Source organism: Telopea speciosissima, chromosome 10, assembly GCF_018873765.1.
Source record: "Telopea speciosissima isolate NSW1024214 ecotype Mountain lineage chromosome 10, Tspe_v1, whole genome shotgun sequence".
NCBI lineage: Eukaryota > Viridiplantae > Streptophyta > Magnoliopsida > Proteales > Proteaceae > Telopea > Telopea speciosissima.
The window spans coordinates 30,715,994-30,739,398 of record NC_057925.1 but is presented as its reverse complement, the minus strand read 5'-3'; the positions used below and the strand labels follow the sequence as shown (position 1 = coordinate 30,739,398).

At 39.7% G+C, this 23,405-nt stretch overlaps 1 protein-coding gene across 3 annotated transcripts in view; it reads left to right on the top strand.

The window, feature by feature from the left end:
- Positions 1-21,472, top strand: part of LOC122641534 (AP-1 complex subunit sigma-2-like) — a 46,200-nt gene extending 24,728 nt beyond the window's left edge. Inside the window, exons 3-7 of one of the 3 annotated variants that reach the window (XM_043834797.1) lie at positions 17,983-18,074; positions 18,225-18,333; positions 20,369-20,404; positions 20,952-21,038; positions 21,257-21,472. In XM_043834797.1, the coding sequence (XP_043690732.1) occupies positions 17,983-18,074; positions 18,225-18,333; positions 20,369-20,404; positions 20,952-21,038; positions 21,257-21,328 (396 nt within the window). In that variant the 3' untranslated portion in view covers positions 21,329-21,472. The remainder of the gene's footprint in view (positions 1-17,982; positions 18,075-18,224; positions 18,334-20,368; positions 20,405-20,951; positions 21,039-21,256) is intronic. The other 2 variants (XM_043834799.1, XM_043834798.1) reach the window with 2 other exon arrangements.
- Positions 21,473-23,405: the final 1,933 nt, after the last annotated feature.

Sequence of the window (23,405 nt, the reverse complement as noted above, 5' to 3'; positions counted from 1 at the left end):
ACTTCAACTCTTAGGAAATAATTCAACTTTCCCAAATTTTAGTTTGAAATCTCTGTTATAGATGACTTTTCAAACTATCAATTCCTATAGAATCATCACCAGTAATCACGATGTCATCGACATTTACAATCAGAAAAATCCTATCGGTACTGGTCTGATAATAGAAAAGAGAGTAGTCACTATTGCATCGTGACAATCCAAATTCAAGTACTACTTCTGTAAAGCGGCCAAACTAGGCCCTCAGAGACTGTTTTGGTCCATACAATGATTTCTTCAATCTGCAAACCAACTCAGACTCCCCCTGAGCAACAAACCCAGGAGGTTGCTCCATATACACCACCTCCTGTAGATCACCATGGAGGAAAGCATTCTTGACATCCATGTGAAGCAGAGGCCACCGATGAGAGGCGGCAAGAGAGATCAAGACACGAATTGAGGATAGCTTGGCAATCGGGGAAAAGGTATCCAAGTAATCGACACCATACACCTGTGCATAGCCTTTGGCCACCAAGTGAGCTTTCAGGCGAGCAAGTGAGCCATCAGCATTAACCTTGACTACATTGACCCAATGACAACCAATGATAGACTTCCCATGGGGCAATGGAAAAAGATCCTAAATGTGGTTATGCTCCAAAGCATGTAATTCTTCTTCCATAGTTGTCCTCCAACCAGAAATAGATAATGCTTTTGCAATTGTCTTAGGAACAGGATGAGATGCACCAGTGGGAAGACAAGTTTGAAAGGTAGAAGATAAACCAGAGTAAGAGGCATGAGACGATAGAGGGTGCTGAACAAACCGATGGGTACCTTTCCGATGAGCAATGGGCTGTCTAAGTCAGAAAAAATAGGAGAGGGTGGGTACCTTTTCGATGAGCAATGGGCTGGTCCAAGTCAGAAAAAATAGGAGCAGGGGTATGATCCACAGACGACAAAGATGTGGCAGCAGGCATAGCATCAATGGGGGTAGCAGCTTCTTCCCGTGGATGACAACGATAAACATTAATAACTGGAAGCCAAATAACAGGAGGCTGCAAAGGGGGCTGAACAACAGGAGGCTGCAAAGAAGGTTGAATAACACAAAGAGGAATATCCTCATCCAAGGAAGGATCCACAACATGCTCAGTCACATAGGGCTGAGACTCAAAGAAAGAAACATCAGCAGTAATAAAATACTTGTGAAGAACAGGAGAATAACATCGATACTCCTTCTGAACATGAGAATAACCCACAAAAATGCATTTTATAGCTTTGGGATCTAAATTAGATAACCCTGGAGTATGGTCTCGAATAAAGCAGACACACCCAAAGAAGACACATGGTGACAATGGAAATAAAAATTCCGGAGGAAAAAGCAAAGCATGAGGAATACCACCACCTAAAAGAGAAGAGAGCATATGATTAATAAGATAGCAAGCAGTTAACACTGCATTAGCCTAGAAAGACTTGTCCACTTACATTTCAAAGAGAAGGGACCGAGTCACTTCCATCAAGTGACGGTTCTTCCGTTCGGCCACACCATTTTGTTGGGGTGTCAGAACAGGAAGACTAATGAATGATCCTATGAGTGGTCATAAAGTCAGAAAAAGGGGCAAAGAAATACTCCTGTGCATTATCACTACGCAAAATTGTAACATAAGATCCAAATTGATTTTTAATTTCAGCAATAAACGAGGAAAAGATGGAAAACAATTCAGACCGACATTTCATTAAATATAAACAAGTACACGAGAATAGTCATCAACAAAAGTAACAAAATATTTAAAGCCCAGTTTGGAGGTTACACGACAAGGACCTACACATCTAAGTGAACTAAAGAAAAGGGATGTAAGGCCCGTTTGTTGACACGAGGGGGATAACTCACACAGTGGAGCTTCCCAAATTGATACGACTCACAATTTAAATTGAAAGGGAACGAAAGCTAGGAAAAAGTTTTTACAAACTTTGTAAGGACGGATGACCAAGCCAACAATGGATCTAATGAGGGGAAGCTGTGCTCGAACAAGCAACCGAAGGTGTGTCCTCAAGAAGATATAGCCCTCCAGAGACCCTGCCTCTACCAATTGTCTTCTTCGTCTGCAAATCCTGAAAAACACAAGAATCAGGGAAAAAGGTTGTGGAACAGTTGTAGGCATTGGTGAGTTGACCAATAGACAAGAGATTAAAAGGAAATTTAGGTAGATACAATCCAAAAGATAATGAGGAGGAAGAAATGGGCTGAATAGTACCAGTGCCTCTGACTGTAGCAAAGGAACCATCAACTAAAGTAACACTTGAATTAGAGGTTTGTAAAGAGGAAAAGATACCTGAGGTTCCAGACATATGGTCTGAGGCCCTTGAATCGATAATCTAGGGCCTAGAGGTAGAGAGACAGGCAGTGGCATTACCTGTCTGAATAAAAGTAGCAGTGGAAGAAATGTCTTGAGAAGCCTTTCCTTGGCTGTATCGAGCATATTCCTCCTTTGTCATAGTCAAGGTCACACGACGGTCCTCCATAGGCACAATGGGGCTACTGGTTCAACACTAGCACTGTTGGCTATCTTTGACTATGGATGTTTACCATGAAATACCAACAAAAACACTGAATATGGCCAGGTTTGCCACAATGATGGCAAGTCTTCAGAGGACCAGATTTCTCAGACTTATCAGATGAATCATGAGTACTAACAGGAATTGCAGCTGGGGGAGTTTTAGCAGGCTGACGACCCCCACTGTGGCCACTACTCACAAGAGCAGTACTATCACTAGAAGAGGCTCAAGTGGTGTCACAAGACACACGAAAAACCCGAGAAAAAGTATCCGCAAGAGATTGGACTGTAACACCTCCAAGAATCTGAGATTGAACAGATTCGAACTCTGGGTCCAAGCTGCCCAAGAAAACCATAACCGCCAATTGCTCATGTTGTTGCATTTGTGTCATATCAGATGTAATGGGCAGCAAGGCATTCAGTTCTTCATACATTCTTTTGAAATCTGCATAGTGCTGGGTCAGAGGGCGACCCTTCCGATCAACCTGATAAAACTCTTGGGGCAGTTCATAAATCCTGGAGAGATTGTTGTATCCAAAATATAAAACAGCCAGATAATCCCATAGGGATACGGGCATCAGTAACCTCCCAAGTAGTAACATCCATGCCATCAGGTTTCTTCCCAGTCAAGTGATGCTTCTCACCTCTACCAGTGAGAACTAGGGACACAATCTTGTGCCATTGCTGAAAATTCTGACTACCTTCCAACTTCTTGGAAGTTAAAAAATTTGGTGACGAGGATACCACCTCAGTCACAATCTTTGTATCCTTCGATGTCTCACCCATAAATGCCACCAAAGAGGAACACTAAGAAAATACCAACCAACAGTAACAGCCCTCAAACAAACACCAGAAGTTATTCAGCAAGTCAACTGAAGCATAAACAGTCCACAGTTTACACCAAAGAACCACCCGAAAGGGTATAGAGATCAACTAAACAGTGCTCAACCCAGAAAAAATCCATAATCATTGACTCAAGCATACAGAAAAGCACACCAGCAGCATATTAGTTCAATAAAAGCAATCCAGCAGCATAACAGCAGAATAACAGCCCAATAACAGCCCCAAAAAATCGATGAACAAACCGATATCAATGCCGAGATCAATCCAGCAGCATAATAGCCCCAAAAATCGTTTCACATCAATGTAAAAGCACCAAAACAGTCCAGAAATTCAACCCAATCAACCATAAACCAATGCAAAAGACATCGAACCTGAGATTAAGTATGAATCTATGTCTTTAAATCATTGTAGCAGTCTTCGAACACCTTTAAGATATCAGAAATGGGGTAAAATACTCCCTACGATAGAGAAGAACCTTAGAGAGTCTTCAAAATCTGATGGAGTCTATCCCACATTCTTCTTTCGGTTGTAGAGATAAAAAAGGGACCGAGATAAAGGAGTGGAAGCGTGTCCTTCTTGATCATATGCGATCTGATACCATGTTAACAACAGAGAAATAAAAGAAGAAGAGAAAGAAGAGAAAAGAAGAGAGTAGGGGAGGAGCTGAACTCTTGATAATGAGAGAGTCCAGAAAATATCTCATATATGGGATTCTGTACAGGGGCATAAAGGGAAACCATAAACCAAAAAGAGAGAAGAGAGGGAATCCTTCTGGGTATTTGCGCCAGATTCCCTGACGCTAATCCCGAGAAGGGCATTGCCCTTCCTACCCTTCTAACTATCCTTCTAACAGTAGCCAAGTCCCTCTTTGTCTTGAGGTTTTTTAATGGTATTCCAAAAAGAGTATCTAAGGATTTTTGACCTTCGGGGAAAGTTAGCAAGGCCGACGTCAATTTTTCTTTTTCCTCGTCAAGTTTAGCAAATATAGGCATGCAATTCATCTATCTTATTGTGTAAGCCAATGACTTCATTTTCTAGTGCAGTTTTTGAAGCCTCAAGTTTATGACTTGCTTCATAAAGGGCTTCAAAACCTTTTTCGATGTTATTTTCATCTATATCATCAGTGTCTATGTCATCAATTGAGTCACTATTCTTAGAATTTGAACTGAGATATATTGAGTGTACCTCCATATTGTCTTCATGTGCTATAAGTGCTAAGTTTGTGGTTTCTTCATCAGATTTCTCGTCTTCTTCATGTAGTTTCAGCAGCTTATGCTTTTCTTTTTATCTTGAACCTTTGGCACTTAGTTTTGATGTGGCTAGGTTTTCTGCACTCAAAGCATACGATGTCTTTCTTATTAGAAGAATAAGATTTATCCTTAATGAAGCTTTTACCTTTACTCTCTCTTGATGTTTGTCCTTTGTTGAAGAATTTCCTTCATTTCTTTTTGAGAAAATTTTGGAATTTTTTAGTGATTAGTGACATCTCATTTTGAAAGAAAGTGAGATCTTCTTCATCGCTCTCATCATCAGATATGCTTGTAGTTTTGAGTGCGATTGTTCTCTTCTTTGGCTCTTTTGTCTCTGTCCATTTTTCATTCTTGTTCAACTCAACTTCATGAGTTAGTAGGGATCCAAGCGGCTCATCCATGCTTATTTTGTCAAGGTCCTTCGCCTCCTTTATAGCTGTTACTTTTGTTCTCCATTTGGGAGGAAGTGACTTGAGAATCTTTCGCACACTTTCGGACTTGGTCTATGTCTTCCCTAAGCCCTTCAGCCTATTTATGATGTTAGTAAATCTCAAGAACATACTAGCAATATTTTTATTTTCTAACATCTTAATTCATATTCATGAACAAGTTTGTCAATCTTTGATTTTTTCACTTGCAAGGTTCCTTCATAAGAGACCACAAGTGTATCCCATTTTCTTTTGTCGTTTCACACATAACTATCTTATTAAATTCGGAATCGCTTAAGGCATACTGCAGAAAAGTAGTAGCTTTGTAATTATGTTGAACTTTCTCCTTTTCCATAGGAGTTGGTTCGGATGTGTCTTTTGGCACGGTCTCACCATCTACTATTTTGGAGTAGTAGTACGGTCCATGTTCAATTACATGCCACACATTAAGATTTTGAGCACATGTGAAGTTCTTGAATCCAAGGTTCGAAAACTCGGGTCTCGGTGCCAACTCGGACCCTTGAAAAACCGAGTCGAGTCGAGATCTCGCCGAGTTGTTGCACTTTTTTTTTTCTCGACTCGAAGCCTCATCTCGGTGGGTTTTAGACCTAGTTTGGGTCTGAAACTTGGTATTCAGCCTATTTTAGGCCATTTAAACACAATGACACTATCAGATTTTGCAAAAACTAAGTCCAAATAGGAGTTTCAGTTAGTAGAAAAGCAGGACAAACACTTACTAGAAACCAGGATAGACACAGGACAAACACACTTATTTAGTAAATGATATTGCATTTACTTAAGACATTATTCATAAATAAGCAAATACCCCCCCATTTGAATCCAATAAAAATAGTTAAAAAATCAAATTCCAAAAGAAAAAAAACCCCAGTTCAAGAACAAGAACTGGATTTTCGGCATAGGTGCAATTTTCAAACTTTCTACGCAATCGATTTTGACAAGATTCGGCACACCGAATTAAGTTTGATCGGTACATAACTCTTTCAATATAAATCAGATTTTAGCAATCTTGACTTGTTGGAAAGCTTTGTTTTGAAAGCTTTCCAACAAGTCCAAGATTGCTAAAATCTGATTTATATTGAAAGAGTTATGTACCGGTCAAATTTAATTCGGTGTGCGCGAATGCTATCAAAATCGCTCTGAATGGAAATAATTTTTTGGACATCAAAACAAATGAATATTTTACCGCACTTTTGGTTTTTAGCAATGTTTTACCATAATAAGATTTATGGAATTTTTAGATTTGAGAAAAACCCCAGCATTAGAAAGTTGAAAATTGCACCTACCACCGAAAATCCAGTTTTTGTTCTTGAACTGGGGGGTTGACTTTTTTTCCTTTTGGAATTTGATTTTTTAACTATTTTTATTGGATTCAAATGGGGGGGTATTTTCTTATTTATAAATAATATCTTAAGTAAATGAAATACAAATTCATTTACTTAAATGATATTAGGCATAAATAAGTATCTGCCTTGGTTCCTGGCATAGATTCCCGGCATAGATAGGTGTATGTATACCAAGAATTTCCAGTAAGATCTCGAGATCTGGCACTCATGTAAAGGACCTAGATGGGCATTTTCCTATGTCAAACCGAGAAACTCGGAGATCTCGATATCTCGCCGAGATCTCGATATCTCGTCGAGAAAATGCACTTTTAGAATGCGTATGTGATCTCGACTCGAGATTTTGAGAAACCGAGAAACTCGGCGAGATCTCGCGAGTTCTCGAACCTTGCTTGAATCTAATTTTTCAGTATGGATCTAATTATCTCCATTGAACAAGGGTGGTCTAGAGACATTTAGTCCCTCAAGTGCATTGGGATGATGTGAACTCATGGATCTTTAAGTCTCAAGTTTTGAGATCTCGCTCTGATACCAATTGTGGGATAACCTAGAGGGGGGGTGAATAGGTTATCACTAGGGAAATATGAGTCTTTTTAAAAATTCTTTCGATTCAATTTAAATTTAAACAAAGTAAATAAAGATAAATGCTTAAAAAAGGATGACACAAGATTTTATAGTGGTTCAACCAACCTAGCCCACATCTACTCCTCTCAACCATGAGAGAATTTCACTAGTCTCTTCCTTTCAATACAATAGGTGGGAAGAACACCTTTACAATCTTTTTACTAGGATAAGAGGATCCTAATCTTTTGTGGATAAGAGAATCTCTTGCACACCTAAGTCCAGTCTAGGGTAATGCAAAAACACCTTGTTCATCTAGAGTTACCCAACTCAAGAGCAAAAAGAAAATACAATTAAAATAAGATAAGAATTACCTAGGTAAGGAGTGTGACATGAACTCCTTGCAAGTGTTGAATGATATGGAAATGAATGCACATGAGCTTGGCTTTTTTTAGGCTATGAATGAAGTCAATCTTGAATGGCCTTGATAAGAAGTTCTTGACTTCAACACAATAGAGTTTTGAATAACTTGTCACCTCTCAATATAATTATCTTTTGGATTGTAATGGATGGTGAAAAGGTCTGACACGTTCACTAATTATAGAGCTCAATTAATGCTCTAAAAACATGTGCAGAAATAGCTCAAACGGATTTATTTTTATCCATCTAGTCGACCTGAAGACCTTATCGGTCGATCGGGCAATATAGCCGTTGAGGGAAAACTAGCCGTTAAGGCATAAGCTGGAGCATCCGGTCGATGTCCGTTGGATAAGTGGATCGACTGGCACAATCCGGTCGATCAGGCAGACGTGCTAGTACTTTCCGGCAGGCTTCTGCCAGTCCCGATTGACCGGAGGATTGACCAGTAGACTGTCTTTCCAATTTTCCAACAGTCTGACCATTGGGGTTTTGTTCCAATTATTTATCAATTTATACTAAGGTTAAAAGATGTTCTATAAAAGCCTCCTAAGGTCTCTAAATAATGCATATGATTTTTCATTAAGTATATGCAATTACAAGCATGCAATATGTTTTATCTATGTGCACACGATCATCTTCTTGGAGATTTTCAAGTTACCTTTTTGCTTTATGGATCCTTGTCTTCAGTTCAAAGGTATGTCTCTTAATTCTTTTGTTCTTCAATGCCTTGACTTTGTATTCTTTTCATTCTTCCTTCAAGTATTGTCCTTGATTTTGTATTCTTTTCATTTATCTTTCTTTGGAGCTTTAGCAATCCTGTCATCTTAAGATCTTCTTTATCACACATTAGCTTATATCAATGTGTTTGATATCATTAAAACATTCATGGAAGGAGGGAAGGATTTTCCCAACAGATCGGACATCGACCGGATGGTCCAGCTCATGCCTCAATGGTTAGTTTTCCCCCAATGGCTATATTGTCCGGTAGAGCCTTTTCTGCATATGTTTTTAGAGCATTAATTGAGCTCTATAAATAGTGAATGCGTTAGACCTTTTCACCATCCACTACAGTCCAAAAGACAACTTTATTGAGAGGTAAAAAGTCATTCAAAGCTCTATTGTGTTGAAGTTAAGAAGTTCTTATCAAGGCCTTTCAAGTTTGATTTCATTCATGTCCTAAAGAAGGTCAAACTCATGTGCATTTATTTTCATATCATTCAACACTTGTAAGGAGTTCATGTCACACTCATTGCCTAGGTAATTCTTATCTTATTTTAATTGTATTTTATTTTTTTCTTTTGAGTTGGGTATCTCTAGATGAGCAAGGTGTTCTTGTATTAGCCTAGACTGGACTTAGGTGTGCAGGGGATTCTCTTATCCTCAAAAGATTAGGATCCTCTTATCCTGGTGAAAAGATTGTAAAGGTGTTTTCTTCCTACCTATTATATTAAAAGGAAGAGACTAGTCAAATTCTCTCAAGGTTGAGAGGAGTGGATGTAGGCTGGCTTGGCCGAACTACTATAAAATCTTGTGTCATCATATTTTAAGCTTTTATCTTTATTTACTTTGTTTAATTTAAATTTAAATCGAATCGAAAGAATTTTAAAAAGACTCATATTTCACTAGTGATAACCTGTTTACCCTCTTTTTAGGTATGTGTGAAACGGCAAAAGAAATATGGGATACACTTGTGGTCTCTTATGAAGGAACCTCACAAGTGAAAGAATCAAAGATTGACAAATTTGTTCCTGAATATGAATTATTTAGGATGTTAGAAAATGAAAATATTGCTAGTACGTTCTTGAGATTTACTAACATCATAAATAAGTTGAAGGATTTAGGGAAGACATACACCAAGTCCGAAAATATGCGAAAGATTCTCAGGTTATTTCCTCCCAAATGGAGACCAAAGGCAACAACTATAAAGGAGACGAAGGACGTAGAAAAAGTAAGCATGGACGAGCTGCTTGGATCTTTACTAACTCATAAAGTTGTGTTAAACAAAGATGAAAAATGGATAGAAACATAAGAGCCAAAGAAGAAAACAATCGCACTCAAAACTACATGCATGTCTGATGATGAGAGCGATGAAGAAGAAGATCTCACTTTCGCAGAGAAAGAAATGTCACTAATCACCAAGAAATTCCAAAAATTTCTCAAGAACAAAGGACGAAGATTCTTCAACAAAGGACAAGCATCAAGAGAAAGTAAAGGTAAAACCTTCACTAAGGATAAATCCTATTCTTCTAATAAGAAAGACATTATATGCTTTGTGTGCAGAAAACCAAGTCACTTCAAAACTGAGTGTCCAAAGGTTCAAGACAAAAAGAAAGCATATGTTGCTGAAACAACATGGGACTCAAGTGAAGAAGAAGAAGAGGAATCCGATGAAGAAACCACAAATTTAACACTTATGGCACATGAAGACAATTTGGAGGTAAGCTCAATCTATCTAAGTTCAAATTCTAAGAATAATGATTCAATTGATGATATAGACACTGATGATATAGATGGGAATGATATCGAAAAAGGTTTTGAGGTTCTTTATGAGGCAAGTCGTAAACTAGAGATTTCAAAATTTATATTAGAAAAAGGAAGTCGTGGGTTTACATAATGAAGTACATGAATTGCATGCCTATATTGCTAAACTTGAAGTGGAAAAAGAAAAATTGACATCGGGTTTGCTTACCTTCACCAAAGGACAAAAATCCTTGGATGCTCTTCTTGGAACACCACAAAAAACACCTCAAGACAAAAAAGGACTAGGCTACAAAGGGAGAATCTCATACCATGACAAAGTAAAAGAAAAAGTGGTGTATATAGAAGAAGAGAGAGCAAACCAAGGTCAAACGTCAACCTTTCATGCACCTTCTTCAATAAACAAAGGATGAAACAATCAAAGGTATATGTGGAATTCCGTGAATACTGGCTTGATCAATGTGATCATAGCCCAACCTTTATTTATAATATTGAAATCATATGACAAAAATATAACTAAGCAATGTGGGACTAAAACCCACATACAAGAATACCCCCATGGACAGATTTACCCTTGGACACATATTACAACACTCCCCCTCAAGGTGGTGCATACATATCAAACATGCCCAACTTGCTAACAATAGAAAAAAACAATTTTGTACTGATTCCTATGGTAAGGATATCAGCCAACTGTTCACTAGACTGCATAAATGGAATACAAATAATTCCTTGTTCCAGCTTCTCTTTGATGAAGTGCCGGTCAATCTCAACATGTTTGGTCCGATCATGTTGGACTGGGTTGTGAGCAATGCTGATTGTTGACTTGCTGTCACAGTAGGTCACATAAGATCAGCACTCATCCCGAAAGCTTGAAGAAGCCCTTTGAGCCAAAAAAGCTCACAAATACCCTGTGCCATAGCTCGGAATTCAGCTTCAGCACTAGATCAAGCCACAACAGCTTGTTTTTTGCTTCTCCAAGTAGTTAGGTTACCTCCAACAAATGTGCAATATCCAGATGTAGACTTCCTATCATCAGGACTCCCAGTCCAATCTGCATCAGTGTACGCTTCTATCTGGAGATGGCTGTGTGTAGAGAACAATACTCCTTTCCCCGGAGTTGACTTGAGGTAACAGAGAATTCTGTATGCTGTTTCCAAGTGAGAAGAGTGAGGATCATGCATGTATTGGCTGATAAGGCGTACAGCAAATGCGATGTCTAGCCGGGTATGTGAGAGGTTAATCAATCGACCACTAACCTCTGATAGCTGCCTTTGTCCACTGGGTCACCTTCCTTACTCTTCAAATGTGTATTGGGCTCCAGAGGGGTATCTGCTGGTTTACACCCAAGCATCCCTGTTTGTTTCAATAAATCCAAGGTATATTTCCTTTGAGAGAGAGATATGCTCTTAGCTGAATAGGCAACCACAATCCCTAGTAAGTACCTCAATTTGCCTAAATCTTTGACTTCAAACTCCGTGCCCAAATAAGCTTTCAGCTTCTGAATCTCATGTGCATCACTGCCTGTAATTACTATGCCATCAACATAGACAATCAAAAGGGTAACTTGCTGTCCCACTCTCTTAACAAACAATGTGTGGTCTGCATTAATCTTCTTTATTCATTGCCTCCTTCCATTTGGGTTCGGCTATTGCTTCCTGCCAAGTGTTAGGTATAGAGACAGAGGATGAAGAGGATATGAAAGCATGAAAGGTAGGAGTTAGAGAGTTGTAGGACACAAAGTTTGAGATAGGATGCTGAGTGCAACTTCTTTTTTGTTTACGAACAGCCATGGGTAAATCAAGACTACGATCAAGAGGGGGCTTACCCGAAGTATGACTAGGAGCAAGATTTGGAGTAGGAACAGATGCCGATTGCGTAGGTGGTGCATCAGTGGTGGTTTCTTTCTCTTTGTACTGAGGACCATCTGTAGGAAAATCAGTTGGCCGAGTGTATTTCTGCTTCACAAGTCTCTCCCCCTGCATCTGTTGCTCAATCTGTCCCACTTCTTGTTCTTGACTTGTAACTCCATCCTCTAGTTCAATAGAAACATCTTCAATGGTTGGTATCTCAACATCTAAAGGAGCAATCAGCGGGACCTCTTCATTACTTTGAGTCTCCCCCTGCAGAGGTACCGGCGATGGAAAGTAAGCCTCCGACTCCCGAAAGACAACATCCATGGTGACCAACACCTTTCTGGTAGGAGGATGGTAATATTTATAGCCCTTCTGAGTTGGTGAGTAACTAAGAAAAATGCATCGTAATCCTCTGGGATTAAGCTTACCATGGACGTGGTGATTTCGTGCAAACACAACACAGCCAAACACTCTTGGGGGCACCCCAAAGGTGGATTTGCCAACCAACATATCCAAGGGGCAGCGGCCACCCAAGACACGAGATGGAAGTCGATTGATGAGGTAAGTAGTTGTAAGCACGGCATCACCCCAGAAACGAGGATGGACAGACATGGTGAACATAAGGGAACGAGCTACCTTCAGTAGATGTCTGTTCTTGCGTTCAGCCACTCCATTTTGAGCGGGAGTGTCAACACAAGAAGTCTGGTGTATGATCCCATGGCTATCCAAATAGGAACGAAAAGCACCATCCATATATTCCTTGCCATTATCTGAGCGAAGAATCTTTACCTTGGCATCAAACTGTGTCTGGACCATTTTGTGGAATAACATAAAACAATTGAACACATCACTCATGCTATACATCAAATATACCCAAGTCGTCCAGCTAAAACAATCGATAAATGTGACAAACCATCAAAATCCAGACGTAGAAACACAACGGGCAGGGCCCCAAACATCAGAATGAATTAAACCAAAAGGATTCAAACTTTTGTCATCTGAAATAGGAAAAATACTCCGAGTTTGCTTTGCCAAAGTGCAAGCATCACAAGAAAATTGTGTTTATTACATTGTTTCACCAGACTAGGAAATAAAGCAGATAAAACCCCAACCGGGGGATGGTCCAAACGACGATGCCAATTATTCAATTGAAGCAATGTAGAATCAAAAGTAGAAGATGCCGGCTGTGATGTCAATGCTGTCCGAGAACTTTTAAGCACGTACAGACTATCAACCACGTTACCACATGCAATCGTACTGTCTGTTTTCAAATCCTGGAATAAATAATGAGTTGGAAAAAATATTACTTTGCAGTTTAAATCTTTAGTTAGACTACTAATGGACAGCAAGTTAGTAGTAAACTTAGGAACATGTAAAACAGAGGAAAGAGTGAGAGAGGAGGTGCACTGAACGGATCCCTTCCTAGAAATAGAAGAAAGAGACCCATCAGCAACCCAAACCTTTGACTGGCCTGAAAGAGGATTATATGTGGTAAAAACAGAGTAAGAACTTGTCATATGGTCGGTTGCCCCTGAGTCAATAACCCAAGAGTCAGGCATGACCGAGGTGCAATTCCCACTAAAAGAAATACCCGTGGAAGAAGGTGCATTGGAAGGAGCAGGTAGAGACAAAGCCGAACCCGCCATGGAAGGAGATACAGATGCCGAAGAAGATGTGTCCAAGCGATTCATCATATCCCGCAGATTTTGAAACTCAGTCATCACAGAGGAAAGAGACTGTTCAGATGGATCTTCAGTAGCAGCTTGATTAGCACGAGAGGAACTGGGCCGATTGGAACCCCCCTTTCCACGCCCACGAGTATCCGTAGAATGACCATGAACCTTCCAACATCGGTCCTTGGTGTGCCAGTCCTTCCCACAATGATCGCATTTAATAGGCGGGCGATCACTAGTTGGCTGATCAGTAGGAGGAGGACGAGAGGAATTTCCATGGGAAGATTGAGAACCAGAAATAAGGGCTGATCGTTCCTGAGTGACAGGATGAACCATGGCAATGCGCCTCGTGTCCTCAGCCAAAAGTATGGCGTAGGCCTGCTCCAAAGAGGGAAGAGGATCCCGATTCAAAATGTTGGACCTGATATTATCAAGTTCAATGTTTAGGCCGGCCAAAAAATCAAATAGCCATAAACCATCCTCCTACTTCCTGAAGGCCGTAGCATCAACTTCCGTGGTAGCCTTAAACGTGCCCAAAAAATCCAATTCCTACCACAGTGTGTGCACATGGTATTGTAATATTGGGACAGAGACAACTCCAGCTGCTTGGTAGTATGGAGCTTCTGACGGAGTTCATAGCATTGGGCTGCATTCCCAACCTGAGAGTATGTGTCATGAGCCGTCTTCCAAATTTTTGCAACGGTGTCAAGGAGCAAATAACGTCCAGCAATAGTCTGGTCCATGGAATTAACCAAATAGGACATCACCAAAAAATTGAAATTCATCCATCGATCCTGAGCCGATCCAGCCTCTGTGGGCCTAACCTTAGTGTCCGTGATATAACCAGAGAGCCTACAAGAACCAATAGCAAATAAACAAGAACGAGACCACAAAAGATAATTGCTACCATTCAACTTGATGGGATTCACTGGAAAGGGAACAAAGTCCTGCTGGTTGGAATCATCAGAACCAGTCGAAGCAGTCGTGATCTCTGACTCGTTAGGCATGGTGGCTGGAGAAAAATTGGCAGAGACAAATCCCAAAAAAAAAATCAAAACATGTATAGGGGAAAAAAAAACCTTTGGTGGGAGTCAACTCACCACCAAGGGATGAAAAAAAATTCGAACAAGGTGGAAGCCCCCCCGAGGTGTGTAGAGGTGGCGGAAAAAGGAGGGAGGGACCTGCGGAGGTGGCGGGAGGAAGGGAGAGGGCCGGTGGTGGTCGGCGGTTGCTGCCGGAGGCGGTGGAGGGTTGGCGGTGGCTGGCGGAAGTGGTGGAGTGGCTGGCGGTGGGTGGTTTTAGGGCAGAATGACAAAAAAGAAAAAGAAGAGAGAAAAAATCGAAAAAATTTTACTTCCCATATTCCCGGAATATTTTTGGCTTTGATACCATGTGGAATTCCGTGAATACTGGCTTGATCAATGTGATCATAGCCCAGCCTTTTTTTATAATATTGAAATCATTGACAAAAATATAACTAAGCAATATGGGACTAAAACCCACATACAAGAATACCCCCACGGACAGATTTACCTTTGGACCCATATTACAACAGTATAGAAATCAAAATCATTATGCTTTCCAATATACCTCTCAAAGGAAAAATAGACCTCAAAGGGATTATGTACCTCAAAGGCCACATAGGCAATAGAACCGACCTCAAGCTCCATATATGATGGAAAGACATTTTAGACCTCAACAGACTCATAGGTCATATATGAATTATCATCCAAGGCAATATGACTCTTATAGACCTTATTCACCTTAAAGACCCCAAAGAGGTAGAAGACCTCAAAAATCTTTTGATCATCAAAGATCACAAAGACAAGAAAGGATACTCTCTCCATTTGATATTTGTGATTCTAGGTATCAAAGACCTTAGGTTTCTGTTCCAAGAAAGAACTATAATTATAAGAAGGTTTGGATGCCCAAAGGAAGCTTTGATCCTAACGACGGACCTATGAGATTATGGGGATCATTGTATGTTAAAAACTTTGTTTTATAGGTATGCTTGAAGAGCAAAAGTCAAATTGAATGGTATATTGATAGTGGCTGCACAAAGCATATGACAGCAAATGCAAAACTCTTTACAAAATTGAGAAAGTATGATGGATGTTAACATTTGGAGACAACGGTAAAGGGAAGATAGTTGGCATCGGAAACATCAATATTAGGAGGTACCATTATCTAACTCCATTAGTTTAGTTAGAGTCTTATTTTGAATATGTTTTCTTTATTATGTCACTTTCCTAGTCAATTTAGGATACCTTATTAGTTAAGGATTGGGTTAGACCTTTCTTTTTTAGTGTCTAAGTCTATTTTTGAGTCTTCTATATAAGTTTGAAGGGGGGGGGGGGGGCAGCATTGTACATGAATTTGAATGAATAGAAAAATTGCTTATGCAATGTTGAAATCCTGAGATAGAAAGGGATTGGCTCATTCCATTCCCCAATCCCATTTTATCGGTTCTTGAATCCAAACCTTAATTTTGTTCAAATCGATCTCAAGAGTGCTACAAGCTGTTGCTGGGATTTCTTTCAACTGATTGTCACATCGATTTCTTGATGATTACCACATCCAGATTATTGCTGCTTCAACAGGTTACAAATTTGTGAGTTTTTATTTGTTACTTCAACCAACGAAATTGTTCCCTCATTTGAGTTCCCATTGTTCTCTTGGTTCCCTCATATGATTTCTTGTTTATTGGAGGGTTTTCTATTTGATCCTGCCTAGGATTAGACCTATTCTGCTTCTAGTCTTACATTACTTTCCTAATGTAGATCACAAATCCATATGTATCCGCAGGAACAAGCCCCAAAACCAGCCCAGTAAGGTTGTGGATTCGACTGCTGTGAAGGCAGACTGGTTGATGAATGTGGCAAGTTTTTGTTGGTTCAATGGAGCATCACCTAAGGGGCAGCCCCAGCCCAGAGAGAAGCATGGAGAACAAGACAAAACAGACTTGAAAAAAAATAAATACTGTTCACATGAACAGTACCCTACCTACTGTTCATGTGGCACTGTTCACGTGAATAGTGTTGTGGGTCCATAAGCCTTGTATGGAGAAGGAAATCCAAGCAAATATTTGAGATTTTATGTTATTGCTGATTTAGTTAACTTTTATTTAAGTTTCTATTTTTGTTTACTTTCTAATTTTGTTTCAGTCTACTTAGTTAAGTCTTAGTCAATTTTTAGATTACTTGGCGTATAAGCCTCACTATTCTCTTGTAGGAGGCTTATAGTAGTTTCCTTTTACTTTACTTTCTAATTTTCAACTTTCTATTTTGTGAAGCTTAGGCCAAGCTATAAATAGGCATCATCAGTTGTACTTGAATCAGAATTGAATAATAGAATTTGAGGCCATGCTTGTCTTCGGTTATGAGAGAACATTCCCTGTTCAACAGCTGGGATAGCTGTAGGTGAGAGACCCAGGGCGGAGATAGCCCATCCCCTACTCTTTCTCTTTTATCTTCTCTTCTTCCCTCACTCGAACTCCACATTCTCTGTTGCTTAAAACACAACCGAGTGCTGCTGTTGCATCAGTGAAGGATCAGAACACATCCCCATATTCAACTTAAAACTGCTGCTGCTGATCACAACCACAGAAGGATCGAGTCACCTCTGCAGATCAGTTTTCTTCCAAAATTCTCCTAAATACTTCGAGCCTACACTTCTCTGCAACCTGAGCCCTGTCTCAGTAGGGCTTTGGAGGACTGAACCCTGTCAAGGAGAGTTACACTCGATCCCCATTTGGAGTCCAAGTTGTTACTGGTTTACAAGATCTCAACAAACCTTCTAATTCTGTTTCCAGATCATATCTCAGCAAATACCCATCAGGCTTGGCTGATTTTTTGAAACACAATTTCCCCCTGCCATTCCACAGGGTGAAACCTTCTAATTTCATTCTCCATCTTCCATCTCCACTTTTATCCAAAATTGACCCAAACTTGCAGGCCAAGCTTCAATCATCAAGTCCAACACTCAGTTACTGTTGGAGTCCTGGAGCAGCACTGTTTTGAGGGTTTTATCTTAACCTTCTAATTTGGTGTTTCACTGTTATGTCCGCCTCAAGCCATCAAAACTGAACCAAATTTGGAGTCAAGCATCCTCTTACCATCGTCTACACTCGATCCAAGTGGAGTGATCATCACTTGGCTGGTTTGGCTAGAAACCCTAACTTTCTAATTCTGAGTTTGTTCTAATTTCGAATCTTTGTGGGTTTTTTTTGGGACTAGTATCCTATTCTTACATTATTTCCCCTCAAAACTTCTGTTCTAAATTTCAGATTAAAATTAAATTTCAACGTTTATCAGACTTTGTCTTAGTTCAGAGTTGGATATTATGGAATGAATTCTTAAAAGAGAAGTTAATGTTGGAATTACACATGACTATGATCAAAACAAATTTTTGTAAAATCTTTTTGGCAATCCATTGTTGATTGTTTTTTTCATTGTAGATTTTATCCGGAACTTGCGAGCTGCCAACACTAAGTCACTAACAGAGTTAGAAGTAACAACTTATTGAATTTGAGCATATAAAACTGGTGCATTTATGATGTTATTGAATCTGGTTCACCATTATGCAAAGGTAATCCGAGAGCTTAGTGGAGTGATTCTCACACGGGGCCCCAAGCTTTGTAACTTTGTGGAGTGGAGAGGATTCAAAGTTGTGTATAAAAGGTAATAACTGAATTTCTACCTCCAGATTCCATCTTGATTTTGGCTGCTTGGGTATTGTTATGCTAGTCAATTCCTTCTGGAGAGATTTTTTTGTTTTAGACTCCGAAGGGAAGAATAACTGATATAGTTCCCCTATAAAATCATGTGCAGATATGCAAGCCTCTATTTCTGTATGTGCATTGACCAGGATGACAATGAGCTGGAGATCCTTCAAATAATTCATCACTTTGTGGAAATACTGGATCGCTATTTTGGCAATGTTAGACCATCATTTAAATGATGTATTGCCGTTTTTAAGGGTAATTTACACATACCACCCCTGAGGTTTAACGAAAGTATAATTATACCCCCCAGTTTTGGATAATTCTGTGTACCCCCCTAAGGTTCACAAACGTTAACACATGCACCCATTCCGTCAATTTATGACTAATAGTGTTAAAATCAAGGGGTAAAGTGACAAAAATGCCCCTTCAAGAAAAAAAAATAACCTGCAACTCATCTCACCTCTACCTCACCTTCCTCCTACCCTTCTCTCAAATTCCCTCTTCTACTTTCCATTTTCTTAAATCTCTCTCAACTTTCTTCTCAGATTCTCTCTCTTTCTTACTCGCTTTTCTTTGTGTGAGGGATTCTCTGTTATCAACAAATGGTTCTAACAAAGTGTGGCCACAGATTCTTCAAGTTCAGGAGTCCAGTAGTTTTATCGATAGGGTCCCTCTCTATGTCTCGTTAGTCTCTTTAGATTCCCAATTAATCGAAGCTCTTTGAGGGGGAAAAAGAGGAGAAAAATCAAAACATTTGGGTCTCAGTCCCTCTCGAAAGACAGACATAAACACAAACACATTCTCTGCTCTTATCTTTTCAAATAAAATCATTTCTCCACTCAGCTTTCGATTTTTTTTTTTCATGTTTAGTGATTATCTATTTATTATATAGATCAAATGGTTGCTAACAAATACGACTTTCTCATGTGCGGTAGTGGAGATGGCTTGGATCATGCTTAGAATCTATCAGGATTTACTGCATTTTATCCATTCTGTGTCCCTCCAGAACATCAAAGGCCACCTGAACAACACCCTCAGACCACTAGTGGAGCTACCAATCAAGCAGGTCCTTTGTTTACCCCAACCCTGTGCAAACCCCATCTGCAACGATGCCTTCATATAGAACACCGCGTCCTGCAATGCCGTTTGTCTTTTCAGATTCTGCCAATGTTGAAGCAGGGCCATCGAGGAAGAGCTCCAAATTCCATGATGTGCAAGAAGGGTGATTCTGTGCGATCAATGACAGAAGATGGATGCAGTGACAACCTAAAGCAACCTGCACGGCAGCTTTCTCACCCTAATGTTCATAATACCGATGCTGAAGCCACTAGTAGTGGGGTGAGACAGAAGAGTAAGTCATCCTACAAAAGATTAAGGAGCAGCCAGGAAGTTAGGTTATCCTTGGCAGCTAGTGTTCATACTGAATCGGTTGAGACTATTGTTATGAAATTTGATGCAATCAGGCGTAGAATTTGCCAAGTTGAAGATGCAAAAGATCCAACCTCTGGAGGGACAAGACGAGCTGATTTAAAAGCTGGCGCAATTTTGATGAACAATAGTCTTAGAACAAATGTGAAGAAGAGAATAGGAGCTGTTTCTGGAGTTGATCTAACCCAAGCTTTATCCCTTTCAGCCTTTATTCCTCTCATCAATTCCCTCCCTCCTCCCTCTTCAAAATCTAAAACTTATTTGTGTAGTGATTATAGAAAAAATAGGCGGTTTTTTTCCTGTCTTGTTGGACGGAGAGATCGATTCCAAGAAATGAACTTTTATAAAGGGCGAGTTGCAGAACATGTTGGTGGACCTATGGCAGACTCGGACTATGTTGAAACCGATCCAACCGGCCGATATGGATGTGCAAGTTCTTTCATCCTCACTGATTTCTTCTCAAGATCGAATTCCTGGAAGGATATCTGCAATTGGTCTTCCCCATTTTCAAACCCTAAACAATTTGGGGAAGATGAGTTGCAGGTTTTTTTTTTTTTTTTCTTTTTCTTGAAGGGGGCATTTTTGTCACTTTACCCCTTGATTTTAACACTGTTAGTCGTAAACTGACGGAATGGGTGCATGTGTTAACGTTTGTGAACCTCAGGGGGGTACGCAGAATTTTCTAAAACTGGGGGTATAATTATACTTTCGACATACCTCAGGGGTGGTATGTGTAAATTACCCTAAATTATAATGTTCTCTTTTACTCGACTGTTATAATTAGATATTTATTTATTGTTTTTTTTTTTGCAACCTTGTTAGGTCTGCGAGTTGGACTTGATCTTTAATTTTCACAAGGTATGTTCCATTATTCTCTTTTATGTCTAGAAGGATAATCTCACAGATTTTTTGAGCCTCACAGCCCAACCTCAATGTCCGGAAATTAAATTCTATTTTCCATCCCCCTATTTTATGGGGCTCCTGATGCCAACGAACCTGTGTACCATGTTGGTATAGGGCGGTGAGCCACTCAGTCATTACTGTGAGGTTAGCAAAACCCTTTCATATTTTTTTTGGTGAATAAGAAATTCATTACCAAAAGGAGAAAGAAACAAAGGCCCGAGAATCGGGGGGGGGGAGAAAAAAAATAAAAAATACAACCAACCAGCCAAAACCCTTTCATATTTTGTTGGTCTGTAGATGACATTGTTTCTGTTCATCCATGGAAGTCTTTTGCACAGCTTGCACACTCACTTCTGTTAATTCAAAGGCCATGCCACTAACTGAACAATTTGAATTGATGTGGTGCTGGATCATGTGCATAATAACTTGGGACAACTTCTGTAATGACATTCAGGAGAGAGATTCTTTATTCTTTTGTCCTTTCTAAATTGAAACTTCACAGGCCTACTTTATATTGGATGAGATTTTGATTGCTGGTGAACTTCAAGAATCAAGCAAGAGAACCATTGCAAGGCTTATAGATGCTCAGGTATGGTCCATCAGTTAAAGTTTGCCATGTTTTTGATGGGGGGTGTGGGGATCCATTAATAGACGAGGAACAGGTTTCGAACTCGAAACCTCATAGGAGCTAGGTTCTATTGCACTAGTGTCAAGCCAGCTGTGCTAGCAGCTGTACTCATTAAATGTTGCCTTTTGTTATACAAAATTCACATGTTTTTTTAGGCAAATTGGTTATTGGTTCCACAGGATTCTCTTGTGGAGATTGCCAAAGAGCAGGCCAGTTCGATAAGCAACATGATTGCACAAGTGACCAAATAGAGGATCGCTGCATTAAAATGCACGATGCATTCTTATCATCTTCGATGAACAAAATATCTAATTGTTTGTTTTCTTTTACAGTTTGAACATATATTCTTCATTCATTTCATTTATTCAAAGAGGAACAAAGTATCTTTTTGTTTGTTTTCTTTCACAGATGGGACAAGTCATGATTCATATATTTTACATGTCCTAACTCATTTAATTCATGGGAAATTATCAGCGCCACCCCCTTACGTTTGCCTATATTTTAAGACACCCCCACTAACTACCATAATATCAACGCCACCCCCTGCTTTACCAAACTAATTCCACACAGACCCCCTACCGTTAGTTAAGAGCTGTTAAGTGGTGATGTCAGCTATTTAATATTTTTTAACAGACAAGTCTGCCCTTTTAGTGGGTGAAGTACCTAATCTACCCTTTCAATTAAAACACCCACAAACCCTTCTTCTTCTTCACACTTAGCCGACGACCTTGGAGAACATCCACTGCAACACAGCTACTCTCTCCCCCCCCACCCCCCCACTCATTTTTCAGATCTGTTTTCTGCTATTCCCCTTCTTCCCCCCCCCCCCCCCCCATTCTTCTTAGTTTCAGATCTGTTATCTACTACTCCCCTTTATTCCTGCGTTCTTTTATGAAGTAGTATTTCAGTTCTAGTTTCTCTTTCAAAGGGCTTCATACATTTTGCTCTATTTCTCTGTATTGCTGGGTTTTGAACTGAAATTTTGCTCACCCTGAGTTCTGTTCTTTAAGCTATTAATCTGTTTCTGCTTATGTATGCTTGGTGACAATTCTATTTGCTTCCATCTTCTCTAAATCTACAGACCTGCTCTGCTGTAGTTACTTGTTCTATTTCAGCACCTATGGTCCTGTTTCTTTTTCTTTTTGGTTGCTTTTATGACCTGTTATTACTGTTATCCATCAATCCGTCGGATCCCATATTAAATCCGGAATACTTTATTTCAGTTGTTATGTCTTGTTATTTCTTCAACATCCAAAACACAGACCAGTCACACACATGCACATCATCAGCCGCAATTTATTTTGATGCTTAACTTCAAATCTGGTCTAACTCATATGGAAAAGAAAGAAGGTAGACAAAGAACAGTAAATGGAACCAACTTATGTGGAAAAGAAAGAAGGTAGACGAAGAACAGGGGTGGGCATTGGCCGCTGGGGAAGAAAGGGGTGGGAGGGTATGGTGGAGCTGGAGCTGGAGCTGGAGGAGGGTAACTTAAAGAAGAAGGGTGGGTATGGAGGAGAAGGGTGGGCACTGGTTGCGCAGAGAAAGGGTTTTGGAGAGGGGCGGGGGTCAGGTGGGAGTGGGGAAGAAAGGGGGTTGCAGCGGTAGAGGAACTGACTTATGTGGAAAAGAAAGAAGGTAGACGAAGAACAGTAAATGGGTCTCACTTCTATGAATAAAAAAAAAAAAAAATAATGCTGATGGAAGTATGTCGTTCATTGGATCATTCTGATTGGGTAATATATTTCTTTCTCTCGGTCATTGGATCACTCTAGGTTTTTTATGTTTAAGTATAAAGGGTATTTTGGTCAAAGGAAATTCAGAGGTTAACACCGTTAAAAAATGGGTAACGGTTGATATTATTGTAGTTAGTGGGTGTGCCTTAAAATATAGCTAAACGTCAGGGGGTGGCACTGATAATTTCCCTTAATTCATTCAATCATTGTTGTATGCAATTATTAGACAAGAGGCTCATCCAATCTGGAAAGTCTATTCTGATAAGTTGGTCATATTGATATCAGTGATGGTTGTCATGCGAAGCTTTCTGTAGTTTCTCCATAAGCAGTTCATATTAACCACATCATCCCTCCAATGGGCTGAAAATTGCTGTTGAACAAGTTTAGGCAACATTTAGCCAGTCCATTTCATAATTTTTTACCACATGACTGTCATTTGTAGGTCCAGGTGATGGAAGATTCTCACTCATCTTACTGGTCAATTACAAACTTAGAAAAAAAGGGCCTCAAAATTGGGTTCAAATTGTCTAATTCTTTCTCGGAATCGAAAGATATGGGTCGAAATTTCTATTGATATTGGTAGAACGAGTAT